General features: G+C 45.7%; 2 protein-coding genes across 6 annotated transcripts; one reads left to right on the top strand and one right to left on the bottom strand.

The window, feature by feature from the left end:
- The first annotated feature begins 1,304 nt into the window (after nucleotides 1–1,304).
- Nucleotides 1,305–5,084, top strand: LOC125508698 (protein MALE DISCOVERER 2-like). 4 transcript variants are annotated; one of them, XM_048673472.1, is made up of 8 exons: nucleotides 1,305–1,730; nucleotides 1,821–1,941; nucleotides 2,046–2,133; nucleotides 2,716–2,832; nucleotides 3,315–3,634; nucleotides 3,739–3,929; nucleotides 4,034–4,166; nucleotides 4,273–5,084. In XM_048673472.1, exons 2-8 carry the CDS (start codon nucleotides 1,848–1,850, stop codon nucleotides 4,857–4,859), a joined length of 1,530 nt encoding a protein of 509 aa, XP_048529429.1. In that variant the 5' UTR covers nucleotides 1,305–1,730; nucleotides 1,821–1,847; the 3' UTR covers nucleotides 4,860–5,084. The 4 variants fall into 4 exon arrangements, with proteins under 4 accessions (XP_048529429.1, XP_048529430.1, XP_048529431.1 ...); XM_048673473.1 differs by having other exon boundaries at nucleotides 1,305–1,733; XM_048673474.1 differs by lacking the exon at nucleotides 2,716–2,832 and having other exon boundaries at nucleotides 1,306–1,730.
- A 149-nt stretch (nucleotides 5,085–5,233) lies between these two features.
- Nucleotides 5,234–10,068, bottom strand: LOC125508697 (probable leucine-rich repeat receptor-like protein kinase At1g35710). 2 transcript variants are annotated; one of them, XM_048673470.1, is made up of 3 exons: nucleotides 6,915–10,068; nucleotides 6,336–6,425; nucleotides 5,234–6,203 (listed from the first exon to the last, which is right to left on the bottom strand). In XM_048673470.1, exons 1-3 carry the CDS (start codon nucleotides 9,907–9,909, stop codon nucleotides 6,079–6,081), a joined length of 3,210 nt encoding a protein of 1,069 aa, XP_048529427.1. In that variant the 5' UTR covers nucleotides 9,910–10,068; the 3' UTR covers nucleotides 5,234–6,078. The 2 variants fall into 2 exon arrangements, with proteins under 2 accessions (XP_048529427.1, XP_048529426.1); XM_048673469.1 differs by having other exon boundaries at nucleotides 5,234–6,425.
- Nucleotides 10,069–14,656: the final 4,588 nt, after the last annotated feature.

Genomic DNA, 14,656 nt, shown 5'->3' with positions numbered 1-14,656 from the left:
CAGGACACCATTAAACACTGACCTTCAAACCACCCACATCCGCCCAAACCAGTCTGTCATGACGTGTTTTGGCATCCAGCGCGATACCCCATCCGTCCGTGGACCAGTCCAGACGTCCGTTTTCTCACAAACCGGGAGCATTACATCAAACACGACATAATTCATCAAAGTTCAGGCATAATTTACATAAAACAAACGACATTTCATTTATTTAACTAAACCAAGCCCGTAACACTCAAAGTAATTATAGAAAATAGCATAATTCATCCATAAGTAGCATGCAAATATCTCTAGTACAACAATAGTTCAAATTCAACGATATAACCAGATGTTCAACAAGTTGTTCGAATTCACTAAGTCCAAATTCATTGATACTATAATCAGAGCCGGTACATGTCGTCCCACACAAGTTGATCCTTAAGCTTCATTCAGCAATGTATGTGTGTGCATGGCCTGCCCACGGTCCTCCAGTACTTCACGACAGAGCGTCCAACCTATACAATGTGTAGAGAAACATTGAGTGAATGAATGAATTAACCAACATGTAGAGCAAGAAGAAGCAAACTTACGATCTCCATGGTTGACACACCCAATGGCAACATCGTCTCCACACGTTCAACTGCGTCGCAGAACTTCATGACGGAGTGGCAAATGGTGTACCATCGGTGTGATATTGACCTCACATTCTGTTCATGGATGATGTGTATGTCGTAGAGTGCTTTCGCGCATGAAACAAATCATGCACGTGCTGCCAAAAGATCGCGCATGAAACAATCATGAACCGCGATGTAGTCCAAGTAGGGCAAGCGCGTTAGTGGCGGCTGCGGATGTCCTACGGTGCCTTGACGGCGGCCGGAGAGATACAATGACGGTGTCGAAAGAGGAGGATGCGGATACAAAGCAAGGGTAGAGTGAAAGAAAAGTGAACCGGAATGGGTATTTTAGTCAGCCGGGGATGTCAATATACTATATGGCGGCGACGATCTGTACTCCCGTAAAGTTTATCACTGTTCGCGGACTGAGCTCCACCGCTCCGGGGACGAATAGGCTGTCTGATTTGGGATCAACTTTGGAAATGCCCGAGATGACGAGTACAACCATGTCATGTTCCCGTGGACAACGACTTGATTCCGGTGAAATTCCCGCAAAATCACTGCGCAATTTCAGGCATAACAAGAAGAGTTAATAAGGGAAAGAAAAGGGAGGGAAATTTCCAGCTGCCATGTGTGCACGGTACCTGGCTGGCCTGAAACAGACAGGCAGGCAGGCAGACATCCACGCCTGCCTCCGATCCACCCAAAAGTACACTCCAGTTCCAATATTCCGCGTCCTGGACTGACTTGCGCTCCGAGCTCTTCTTTCTCCTCTGCCTTCTCGGCCTCTCCCAGCTCATCCCGTTCCCAGCACACTGCCCGCGCCCTGCCTCCTCTTCTCTCGATTCCCTCCTTTAGCCATCTTTACAGGCACAAAATCATCCCAGCCTTTTCCTGCCACTCCTCTCCTTCTCCACATTCCGTGAGCGCGTTTTCCCCACTTGAAATTCCGGCTCTCGAGACACAAGATCCGCGAGGGGTGGTGGATTCTTTACTTGCTCGTTCCAAAAATCCCACTCTGCCCCGCTGCTCCACTTACCTTGTAAGGAGTAGCGGAGACACTTTACCCGATTCGTTTCTTCAGGCGGCATGGAACGGCGTGTGCTTCCATCGTGCCCAAGATTTCAGCAGCTTTAGGTGGTGGTATATAGAAGTTGGAATCTTTGCCTTCCTTTTATCGTCTCCCGTTCTGCTCTGCTCTTACTGTCTTTTACTACCCTCTTGCAGAGCTGCCTGGACTCCATTGGGGGCGGAATGGAGGTCTGGAGCATCAGAGCGGCGCAGCTCTTGCTCTTCTTCTTCCTCTTGTCTGAGAGGCATGGGTCTTGTGCCGCCCTCGGTGAAGAAGGTGAGATGGATTTCCCATGGGTTTGTGATTAGGAAGTGGCCATGGTTGTGTTGGTTCAAGTGGAACAGTCGTTGACCATCTGTGTGTCTATCTTGGTGCTTCAGGGCGAGCCATGGGTTTCAGAGAAGAGCACCCAAGTGGATGGTTATGGAATTTGGGAGAAAAGAAGGTTTTCAGCGCAGCGGCGACGCCGTAAGTCAGCCTGATCTGTTCTTGTTCTTGTAGGATCAAATTCATGGTGAAATGATTGCTACCTTTTCTTTTCCTGTGAAGATGTCAAATCATTTGCAAGTAGTTATCTTGTATGTATCGCTTAGTCGTGATTAAAGTTACTCAACGAACAAGTCCTATTTTGATTTCAAGGGGTACATGATATTGCCCGCCGTTGTCTTTTTCTATTTGTAGCGTCATGGATTTACAAGTCAAAGGGGTCTAGAAGAAGCCATGACCATTAAGTAGAGAATATGCAGGACAGCTAGATGTCTTTCTAGAGGAAGCTATGATTTTGTCTCTGGAATATTTAGGATACGTGTGTGAAACAAGGCTTTCACTCTTAAGTATTTCTTGATGCGTCCCTCTTTTTTTTGACAATATCCAAAAAATTTACCTTCATGGATCAAGTCCTTCAGGTCTAGGGAAAACAGTATTTCTAGGAGTAAATTGCATCTGGAGCATTACAGAATTAAATTTCTGCAGTGCTTGATACATAATCTCTATTTTTTTACATTATGGGCTTGATATACATAATCTAAAGCCATGTGATGATCTTTGCAGCTTAGTCAAGGGAAAAAAACTGTCAATTGAAATTCCTAACGAGTTGCAAGAGCGTATCATTATTTCAGAGGTTCTAACTGATGGAAGGCAAGAATCGTGCAGAAAATGTTTAACAAAGTCAGTCTTCTTCTTTATATACCAGCTTCCCTTTCGTAAGAATTTCTGAGTAAGATGGGCCTAACTTCTAAAGTAAAACTGACATGACACAGGCAGTTGAAAACCAAAATACTCTGTTTCAGTTTAACCGGCAATCTTGACTTTGACTAGTTAAACTTTGCAATCTTTTCCCCACAAAATAAAATAAATAGAACCCACACTTTTTGAATCTTTCGGTAAACATCCGTTCTTTATCGAAAAATTTATTGTGGCCCCTTGAAAATACATGCTCATTTTCACTAAAAATAGGTTAAAGGCAAATGCCAAACATAAGTACACATGACAGCTGTTGTACAAGGGATGTGTAGCCTGTCTCTTACATTAGTAAAGCTTAAGCATTGATATGTTAAAGCTTGAAGCGTGGAGAATACTGATATGCTAACTGTGGACTATACAAGTTTAACAATCAGACTCTTCAATTTATATTGGTGTTTTATATGCAGAACCATAGAGAGTAACACCCTGAGGCAACTCCTACAGGCAAGGGAGCTTCAAGAATCAGCACCTTCCTCTAAGGCTCCTGATCAGTTTCATGAAAGCCAGGCTCCCATGTCTTTGCCACCATCGTATTCGCAAGCTGAAACCAACGAGTCTTCTTCTGTGCCTCACTGGGCTATCTACGCAGTGTGCATCAGTGGAGTGCTTGGCCTTGTGGTTATAGCCTCTGTTGTGTATCTACTTGTCTCCCGTAGAAAGAAGGATAACACCGTCAATCCATGGGCTACCGGGCTGAGTGGACAGCTAAGGAAAGCCTTTGTGACAGGTCAGTCTCCTATTACCTGAAGCTAAAATGCCATATTACATCATCTGAAATGTGTGCCACAGATTGAACTTGGAGATGTTGAGTGTGCTTTACCTTGTGGGCAGGTGTTCCTTCTTTAGGAAGGGCCGAACTTGAGGCGGCGTGTGAGAATTTCAGCAATGTGATTGGTACTGTATCTGACAGTGCATTGTACAAGGGAACCCTGTCAAGTGGAGTTGAAATAGCTGTTGCCTCCAGTCCAGTTAAGTCTGCCAAAGAATGGTCGGATCGGTCCGAGGAGCAATTTAGGAACAAGGTAAGAAGTAATAGGCGAAACTACAACAGTGCTCAGATGTTCTCAACTAGCGTAGTACTGCTCTATCCCCGTTGTCTGTGCCTGACCAACTCTTCCTCTTTCAGATCTCTGAGTTATCCAAGGTGAACCACAAGAACTTCATGAACCTACTTGGTTACTGCACATGCGACGCTCCGTTCACCAGGATGATGGTGTTTGAGTACGCTCCATGCGGTTCCCTCTTCGAGCATCTGCACGGTGAGCTGCACATCAGTATCTGAATATCTTCCATATGCTGTTCTTGCTTCTGCTACTTCTCTCTCAGAAACAGTGAGGCTCATCCGATCCATGTTTTTCGATGCAGTGAGGGAAGCAGAGCACCTGGACTGGCCTACCCGGCTGCGCATCATCATGGGAGTGACATACTGCCTGGAGCACATGAACCAGCTAGACCCTCCTGTCACCCCAAGAACCCTAAACTCCTCATCCATCTACCTCACCGAGGACTACGCGGCCAAGTTCTCCGACACCGAGTTCTGGAAGGACGACGACGCGGACGCGTCGGCGCCGACGCGATCCGCAGGCCAGGACAGCATCGTCTACAAGTTCGGGATACTGCTGCTCGAGGTGATCTCCGGCCGGCTGCCCTTCTCCGAGGACCACGGCCTGCTCGTCCTCTGGGCCTCCAGCTACCTGGACGGCAAGCGGCCGATCGGCTCGATGGCCGACCCGGTGCTCAGGGCGTCGTCGCCTGTGCCCGAAGAGGACCTGGCGGCGCTGTGTGATGTCGTGAGGCTGTGCATCAACCGCGAGGCGGCGAAGAGGCCGTCCATGGGCGAGGTCGCGAGGCTGATGAAAGGCGCCGTCAGACTGTCGCCGGAGCAGACGACCCCGAGGAATAACCCGCTGTGGTGGGCTGAGCTCGAGATCATGTCCACGGCATCCACCTGAAATGACATACAGTATAAAGGGAAGGATAATTATACTGTACGTACTTACTAGATTTTGCGTTTTAGTTTCTTCTTCGTTACTTTTTTGTATGATATGGTACACTCCTTTTGGCCCCAATTTGTTTTTGTCCTTGGATCACTGTGATCCTGCATATTTCTTAAAGTTGAAAGGAATAGTAATTATTATTGTTGACGTATACGGAGTATTTGTTAAAATTGTGTTGAATATGTGTACTAGGCTACAATTATACTTATGTGATTTGGTAGATGGGAAGGTGAGCCCGTAACCATGCCTTGGGATTAGCCATGAAGATGAACTTCGTTAACAAAACATCACGTGTCCTGTCTACTTTTCTGCAATGAAAATTCAGGCTTTTCTAACCGTATTTGCATTTCTATTATTTCTCATGTATCCCTAGGAAACCATCTAATTAATACATGTAGCATACTATTGGCAATAAATAAATAAATAAATAATCTAATTAATACATGTAGCATACTATTCGCAATAAATAAATAAATAAATACATGTAGAATACATAGACAGTGCTCCATATTCCACCATCGTAAAAGTTGATAGAAAAAGTTTTATTAGCCCGCTCTCTGCATCATGAGATGCATATGGCTTAAGTTATTACATCGCTGAGTACAAAGTTTGCAAACAATGGTCTTGCCAAAAAATGAGGGAAAGAACAAAACTATCAAACTACTCGAACGAACATGCTAAACAAAACCACTCTAAATATTGAGAAGCCTATCACTAGCACACCACTCAAACTTAATCCTATGAAAAAAAAAATCCTTGGATTGCAATCCTACAAATCAAATAATGAATGTAGAGAAAACTCGTAAGGATTATAATTCTTCAAAAATCACACATAGGATAGACAGCAAGAGCCCTGCGATAGAAATATTTACAAGAACCTAACTAGTACTCCCTCCATTCACGAATATAAGGTGTTCTAAGTTTTTTATGAATTGAACGTATATAGACACGTTTTAGTGTGTTCGTTCACTTGTTTGAGTATGTATGTAGTCCATATTGAAATATCCAAAACATTTTATATTTGTGCACGGAGGGAGTAACAAATTTTTCTCTTAATTTCTTACAACCAACATAAACTGTACATGGCATGTACATGCAAAAATGAAACACCATACAAATGATGTACTGCAAACATTCTGTAGTTAAATGAAGAAAAAAAATGTCTTGAGCATATTCACGACCAGGTGGAAGGGATGACAATGTCAGTTTGCAGACAATCAAGCTGATCATCAGGTCTTTCAGTTGTAGAGAACACCATGATTGCTTGTTGCATCGTTGGTCGGTATGATGGATTTGGTTCTATGCAACAAACAGCAAACACGATCACTTTGAATATTTCACTTGCGATCTCAGTTTCAGGGAATGGGAGCCGGATGTCCAACAAATCCTCAAGTGATGTACTTCTGTTGGCCATGGAAGAAAGAAAATCACCTGGATGATGTCCCATGAACAACTCGAGCATGAGTACTCCAAAGCTATAGACATCGCACTTCTCTGTCACCCTTGTTGAGTACGCAAGCTCTGCTATGCCAATATTGACGAGTTAGCCTTTTGTGAATGTGTATGTATAGATGCAAAAAGTACTATATATGTATCGATGAAGCTAGTGTTTTTACACAAATGGAAATCACTTGGAATCTTCCCTAGACGCGCACACGGCCAATGTCCATCATTACAAATTGCTAACAAGTAGTTAGTGAAACAAATGGGCTCAATGATTGATGTGGCTAATGTGTATTGCACACATTAGATACAAAATGTGTACTGTCGAGGACTGCATGGTAAACTGTTCTACATCTAGTGACCATAAGAAAAGTAAATACTAACAGATATTTAGTTTTTCAGATAATGAACGCTTTTATTCCCCCCGGCCTCATCATTATAGATGCATAAAAACTAACCTGTTACAACGTTTTATTACAAATTCACCAAATAATGACCTCATCAAAACGTTTACGAGATGGAGAAAACATAACAACACAAAGATTTAACCGATAGATATAATTTTACCTGGGGCAAGATATCCGTTCGTCCCAGCAAGCCTTGTACAGTTTGATGCATCTCCATCTAGTATTTTTGCTAGACCAAAATCTGAAATACAGGCACTGAAATCCATATCAAGCAAAATGTTGCTGGTAGTTATATCTCTATGGACTATCGGTGCAAAGCAATCATGATGCATGTAGGACAGAGCATTTGCAACATCCTTAGTGATATTTAATCTTCTTGTCCAATCCAACTCAATTGCAGTTTCCTTGCTCTGCAAAGATTTCGCTAAGCTTCCCCTATCCATATATTCATACACAAGGAATCTCTGATGAGCAGCAGCGCAGTAGCCAAATAACTTCACAATGTTGCGATGCCGAATATGAATCAAAGCATCTATTTCACGATGGAATAGCTTGTCATCTTCCATCGTGTGAATCTTCTTTATTGCAAATATTTCACCTGTTGGTAACTGGGCTCTATAGACAGATCCACTCCCTCCGCTTCCAATGCAGTGAGCATCGCTGAATCTTTTTGTGGCGTCAATAATTTTCTTGTACACATCTTCCCCGTCAAAGTTCCAGATGGCGAACATCTTGACCTGTTCCAGTCCCTTTCCACTTTCAGCCTTGGATTTCTTCCTTTTACATTGCCATGTTGCTAGTGCAGTAATGAGCATAAAAGTCACAGTGGCAGGTATTATAGCTAGTAAAATAGCTCTAGGCTTCCTTCCTTTTTGATAGCTTGAAGTGTGGTCACAAGGGGGCAGATTTTTCACACCATCACCGCATAAATGTGTATTATGCACGAACCATTCGGTTGGAGCTTCTTTGAAGAGCCTGCTTTGTGGCACTGGCCCTTCAAGTTTGTTATAAGACACGTCCATGTATAAGAGGCTGTTCATGCGTTGAAATGATGGCGGAATCCTGCCGCTTAATGCATTATGTGAAAGATTCAAGGCTTCAAGCATGCTAAGATCACCCAACTGAGTTGGTATCATGCTACTAAATGAATTTTCACTCAGATCTAACAATCCTTGCAGGTTTACCAGCATCCCTAGTTCCATAGGAATGCTACCATTGAGTTGATTATGGCTCAAATTCAGAAGGCGAAGCTTTAAGCACTGCCCAACTGATCCCCCTAACTGCCCACTTAGGTTGTTCGAAGATAAATCCAAATACTCCAGATTTTTTAGAGACGCAATTTCCTGCGGTATACTTCCCCTGAGCAAGTTGTTGCCGAGGCTCAAATTGAATAATGTCATTATATTGCCAATTTCTGGAGGAATATGTCCTTCGAGTTTATTTGATGAAACATCAAGTATCCTCAACTGAGACAGTTTCCCTATGCTTGGTGGTATGACTCCAGTGATACCATTTTCTGAAGCGCGCAACATGGAAAGTCCGTGGCACTCACCCCAGCTATGAGATAGTTGACCAAATAGTTTATTTGAGCTGATATCTATGTACACAAGATTCGGATAAACCCCCATCTCAGAGATATCTCCTTGGAGCTGATTTCGTTCAAGACGAAACCGTACCAGGCTTGTGCATCTTAGCAAGCTTGTTGGCAAGGGTCCAACCAACATGTTGTTATAAGCGGTGAAATTTTGTAGCCGGACTCCCGAACAAAGACCGGATGGCAGGGAACCGGAGAGTTTGTTAGAACTCAGCGTCAACCAAACAAGATTTCTCAAGTTTCCAATTTCTTGTGGAATGGATCCAGACAATTGGTTATAGCAAAGGTATAGAGTAGTGAGCTTAGTCAAGTTCCCTAAGCTACTTGGGATGGAGCCGCTTAGTGTGTTGTTGTAAATGTTCAATTCCTCCAAGTTCACTAAATAACCTAGCTCTCCAGGGATGTTTCCAGAAAGTTGGTTATCGTGAAGGTCCAATGTGGTGAGTCTTGTCAAATTCCCCAAACTGTTTGGAATGGACCCCGTAAGTTTGTTCTGCCCTAGTCCCAAACACTCCAAGTTCACTAAATTCCTTATTTCTTTAGGGATGGGTCTGATGAGCTCGTTAGCCGAAAGATTTAGAGTTGCTAACCGTGTTAAGTTTCCTATACTAGTTGGAATATAGCCTTCAAGATGGTTTGCACTAAGGTTAAGCTGCTTAAGCCTCGCTAATTTTCCAATTTCCGGAGGAATTCGTCCCGAAAGCTGATTATCTGAAAGATGCAGGAATGTGAGTTTGTTCAGGTCACCAATACCGCCCGGGATCGAGCCTGAAAAGTTGTTTTGGCTCATGTCTAGGTGCTGGAGGCTGAATAAATTCACAATATCTTTGGAAATGGGAGCTGCTAGGTTATTCCTGGATAATGACAGCCTATTCAGATTTTCTAAAATTACTGTGGAGTTATTAACTGGACAGAATGAAACTGGACCTGAAAGCTTGTTGTCAGACAAATCCAACGTGACCAGGTGATTTAGGTGGCCTATTTCACAGGGGATGCTACCAACCAGCCGATTGCCTGACAAGTCTAGGCTCACAAGGGTACCCAGTTCTCCTATCTGTCCTGGTATTTCGCCGGAGATTTGGTTGTCATGGAGCATCAGGAGATGCAGCTTCGTGAGGTTTGCTAGAGAAGGTGGGATGGAGCCGCTTATCTGGTTGCCTTGGAGTTGCAGGGCATGCAGCTCGCCGAGGGCCGCGATGCTCGGAGGAATGGTCCCGGCGAGCCTGTTGCGCGAGAGGTCGAGGCTCGTCAGGTCCCTCAGGGCCGCGAAGTCGAGGGACTCGAGAGTGCCTGCGAGCCGCGTCCCGCGCAGGTGGATGCCGGTGATCACCGGCCGGCGCCGCGTGCCGCACCTGACGCCGCGCCAGCTGCAGAGCGTCGACGTGTTTCCCCAGGACCGCAGGGCGTGCTGGCTTTGGCCGCCGAGGGTGGCTCTCCAGGCCAGGAGCGCTCCTGCTTGCTCTCCGACTCCGAGGGACGGCGGCAGGGCGGCGATGGGCGAGACAAGAGCCATAAGTATGACGAGAGAGGCCAGTAGTGTTGTCGAAGGAGACGAGTCCATGGCCGGGTGTAGCTCCACGATTCTAGGTGGCTGACTATGGATGAGAGCTCGTTGCGGCGCCTTAAATCGTCGCGATTCTGCGGCGGATTTCTTCTTCCTCCCTGTACTGTACCTACCGCGGGCAAATCGCGCCGTGGAACGGTATGCGTTTCTGTTTCTTCTGATTCTAATGAATGAACGAGCGTCTGAAGTCTGAACATGCGCGATTAAAAAGGACGCCGAAACGGCGGCGTGGAATTGTATGAGATTTGAATTTTGGGTGCTTGATGGAGATGGTCAAAGGTATGGTCAGGTTAAACTCTGACTAGACAGGCGAGATCAAAACCGCGCGACGAAATGAATGTCATACATCACTTTTCTTTTTTAGTTTCTTTCGCAATTTTCAATAAAATGTGAACTTTATTGACTTAAAATGATGATATAAACACAATGAGCACACATCCGACTTCTGCATAAATAAAATGCACACAATCAACATAAACACACATAAATGGATATTTTTTTTCGAATACGTGAGATTGAGTATCATTCCATTGATAGGTTGGGTGGTGAGTACAAAGGTTGGCGCCCTGGACATACGCAAGATAGCGGTGCGCATGGTGAGCAGGGAGGGGTGAGGATGCTCAGCCTCGTTAGTTACACGTTTATGTTACAGGAACAATCTGGCCGAGCCCTTTTGCGCCGGCTCTGGCCCATAGTTTCGCCTCCTGCTTGATATCGTCGAGGATGGTGTGGAGGTTGGGAGATGTGTTGTCGAAGAGGACGGCGTTGCGATGCTTCCATATGGCCCAGGAGGTGATGGCGACCAGGAAGTTGATGCCCTTGCGTAAGCATGTCGGGACGCTGGTAGCGGTCCACCACTCGAAGAAGCTGGTGGTGCCGTCAGAGGGGGGGGGGTGCTGCTGCGCGGTACCAAGCCAAAGTGTCGTGCCAAGCCATGCGCGAGAAGACCAGGTACTTAAGAAGCACCATCAAATAAGAGCAACCATGTGTTATCGCCACTACTTTCCATAATCCCAACAGCTATATGCGCTGGCTTAGAAATTTCACCGCTGTAGCTGCATAACCATAGCCTCTGCGTCAAATCGCCATCCATAGATCGCATCTCATCACTGAAGGCAAACTGGTTGGAGTAAGAGCTACTAAAAACCACAAAGGAACCATCTGGCTACAAACCACAAACTCGCTAGTATGCGTCACCAACAGCAACCATTGGACATGGAGACACTAGGCCATACCGCCTCATCTGGGAGAGCGCTGATTGCGGAGGAGGGCTAGGAACCCACCTCCCTCCACGTCCCTGGGAACCCCTGCCCCACGCCATAGACGGATCTAGGGAAAACCAATCACTCTGGCCAGCCCCGCTGGATCTGTGCAGATGCAGCAACGGTGGTTGCACCGACCAATGACAGGTGTGGGATGGTTACATCCCCTTGAGGCACGACTGACGGACTTGATTCCGACAAATCTTGAGTAAGGGGTCCAAGCTAGTAGCCTACATTTACGGTAAAAGGACACGAGGTTTTACCTAGGTCCGGGCTCTCTCAAAGAGATAATACCCTATGTTCTGGTTGGGTTTGTATTGATTTGGGATGGAGTACAATGTACAGATTGATCTACCATGAGATTGTTTCGTGTGGTCTACGTGCCTTATGAAGGAAATATGCCCTAGAGGCAATAATAAAGTTGTTATTTTATATTTTCTTATATCATGATAAATGTTTATTATTCATGCTAGAATTGTATTAACCGGATACTTGATACATGTGTGGATACATAGACAAAACACAAGTGTCCCTAGTAAGCCTCTACTAGACTAGCTCGTTAATCAAAGATGGTTAAGTTTTCTAACCATAGACATGTGTTGTCATTTGATGAACGAGATCACGTCATTAGGAGAATGATGTGATGGACAAGACCCATCCGTTAGCTTAGCATGTTGATCGTTCAGTTTTATTGCTATTGCTTTCTTCATGTCATATACATATTCCTTTGACTATGAGATTATGCAACTCCCAGATACCGGAGGAATACCTTGTGTGCTATAAAACGTCACAACGTAACTGGGTGATTATAAAGATGCTCTACAGGTATCTCCGAAGGTGTTTGTTGGGTTGGCATAGACCGAGATTAGGATTTGTCACTCCGAGTATCGAAGAGGTATCTCTTGGCCCTCTCGGTAATGCACATCATAATAAGCCTTGCAAGCAATGTGACTAATGAGTTAGTTTCAGGATGATGCATTACAGAACGAGTAAAAAGACTTGCCGGTAACGAGATTGAACTAGGCATGTAGATACCGACGATCGAATCTCGGGCAAGTAACATACTAATGACAAAGGGAATAACGTATGTTGTCATAACGGTTCGACCGATAAAGATCTTCGTAGAATATTTAGGAATCAATATGAGCATCCAGGTTCCGCTGTTGGTTATTGACCAAAGAGGGGAAAGAGAGAAGGAAGGGAAGGGATTCGGGGCCAAATGTGACGCCCCCGATTCAATCGTACACTAATCATGCACACAAACGTGTACGGTCAAGATCAGGGACTCACGGGAAGATATCACAACACAATTCTAAAAATAAAATAAGTCATACAAGCATCATATTACAAGCCAGGGGCCTCGAGGGCTCGAATACAAGAGCTCGATCATAGATGAGTCAGCGAAAGCAACAATATCTGAGTACAGACATAAGTTACACAAGTTGCCATAAGATGGCTAGCACAAACTGGGATACAGATCGAAAGAGGCGCAGGCCTCCTGCCTGGGATCTTCCTAAACTACTCCTGGTCGGCGGCGGCGGCCTGCACGTAGTAGTAGGCACCTCCAATGTAGTAGGAGTCGTCGTCGACAGTGGCGTCTGGCTCCTAGGCTCCAACATCTGGTTGTGACAACCATGTATAGAAAGGGGGAAAAGGGGGAGCAAAGCAACTGTGAGTACTCATCCAAAGTACTCGCAAGCAAGGAACTACACTACATATGCATTGGTATCAATGAAAGGGATAGTATATGTGGACCGAACTGCAGAATGCCGGAATAAGAGGGGATAGTTAGTCCTATCGAAGACTACGCTTTGGCAGCCTCCATCTTGAAGCAGTAGAAGAGAGTAGATGGTAAGTTAACCAAGTATCATCGCATAGCATAAATCCTACCCGGCGATCCTCTCCTCGTCACCCTGTTAGAGAGCGATCACCGGGTTGTATCTAGCACTTGAAAGGGTGTGTTTTATTTAGTATCCGGTTCTAGTTGTCATAAGGTCAAGGTACAACTCCGGGTCGTCCTTTTACCGAGGGACACGACTATTCGAATATATAAACTTCCCTGTAGGGGTCACCACATAACCCAACACGCTCGATCCCCTTTGGCCGGACACACTTTCCTGGGTCATGCCCGGCCTTGGAAGATCAACACGTTGCAGCCCCACCTAGGCAGAACAGAGAGGTCAACACGTCGGTCTACATCCTAAGCGCGCAGGGGTCTGGGCCCATCGCCCATTGCACACCTGCATGTTGCGTATGCAGCCGGTGAGCAGACCTAGCAACCTCCATTACAAAGGAAGTTGCATTACACGGTCCAACCCGGCGCGCACCGCTCAGTCGCTGACGTCAAGAAGGCTTCGGCTGATACCACGACGTCGAGTGCCCATAACTGCTCCCGCGTAGTTGGTTAGTGCGTATAGGCCAGTGGCCAGACTAAGATCAAATACCAAGATCTCGTTAAGCGTGTTATCTTGAAGTAACCGTGGACGCCGACCAGGGCCAGGCCCACCTCTCTCCTAGGTGGTCTCAACCTGCCATGTCGCTCCACCACAAAGTAACAGTCGGGGCCGTCGGGAACCTAGGCCCACCACTACCGGGATGGAACCACCTGTCCTTTCAACCCCCACACCGGAATCACTCGCGGGTACTCTACGAGCTGACCTGACTTTAGTCACCAAGTATCACATATTTTGTATATAAGTATATACCCGTGATCACCTCCCGAGTGATCGCAGCCTGATAGTCTAGCATGGCAGACTGACAAGAATGTAGGGCCACTTTATAAAACATTCGGGAAAGTATTCCCGGTGTTTGACATTTTTGGACAGATGAACCGGAGGGGGAAAGTTGCATGTTCACTATGCTAGCGACGTGTGGCTGACATACGGACTGCGTACTCAGATTCGTCTCGTTGTTCTGAGCAACTTTCATGTACAAAGTATTTTCATCCGAGTTATGGATTATTTTACATTATTTTTTAAAGATTTAAACAATTTCTGGAATTATAGTATTTCAAAATTAAAAATACCTAAACTGCTACCGGTACCCGGAGAAGTGCACCCAACAGTGTGCAAAGAGGCTGACAGGTGGGGTCCAGTTGACTGCCAAGCCAACAGTCAACTAGGACCGTTGACTGGTCAAAGGGGTCAACAAGACCCACATGTCAGTGGCTGGTAGCTTAAATTAACCTTATTTATCTAAATAGTGCACATGGTCCACACGTAATTGACTAACCACTTAATTAGAGTTAGTTTTAAATCCAGGGGTTAATTAGGTGCGGGGACCCGCTATCAAGGAGGGTTAGGGGCTAATTAGGTGGGGCTAATTATATGGTTAGCGGCCAGGCCCCACATGTCATAGGGCCAACTGGTTGGGGCTGTGGCCAGGTATGTGTGCACGTAGAGGAGAGAGCCGGCGGGCGCGGCATCCAGTGACAGGCGTGGCGGCCACGTTGCAGCGGCTGCAGTAGGCGGAGCACCGGCAGG

The sequence above is a fragment of the Triticum urartu genome, chromosome 5, assembly GCF_003073215.2.
Source record: "Triticum urartu cultivar G1812 chromosome 5, Tu2.1, whole genome shotgun sequence".
Lineage (NCBI taxonomy): Eukaryota > Viridiplantae > Streptophyta > Magnoliopsida > Poales > Poaceae > Triticum > Triticum urartu.
The sequence above is the reverse complement of the archived record's forward strand: the minus strand, read 5'-3'. Positions and strand labels throughout refer to the sequence as shown.

Coding starts and splice junctions, on each gene's coding strand:
- LOC125508698 (XM_048673472.1), top strand. CDS start 1,848: ATGGAGGTCTGGAGCATCAGAGCGGCGCAGCTCTTGCTCTTCTTCTTC. Junction 2,833..3,314: donor TGCAGAAAATGTTTAACAAA/GTCAGTCTTCTT, acceptor TTTTATATGCAG/AACCATAGAGAGTAACACCC. Junction 4,167..4,272: donor CCTCTTCGAGCATCTGCACG/GTGAGCTGCACA, acceptor TTTTCGATGCAG/TGAGGGAAGCAGAGCACCTG.
- LOC125508697 (XM_048673469.1), bottom strand. CDS start 9,909: ATGGACTCGTCTCCTTCGACAACACTACTGGCCTCTCTCGTCATACTT. Junction 6,426..6,914: donor GAACGGATATCTTGCCCCAG/GTAAAATTATAT, acceptor TTGGCATAGCAG/AGCTTGCGTACTCAACAAGG.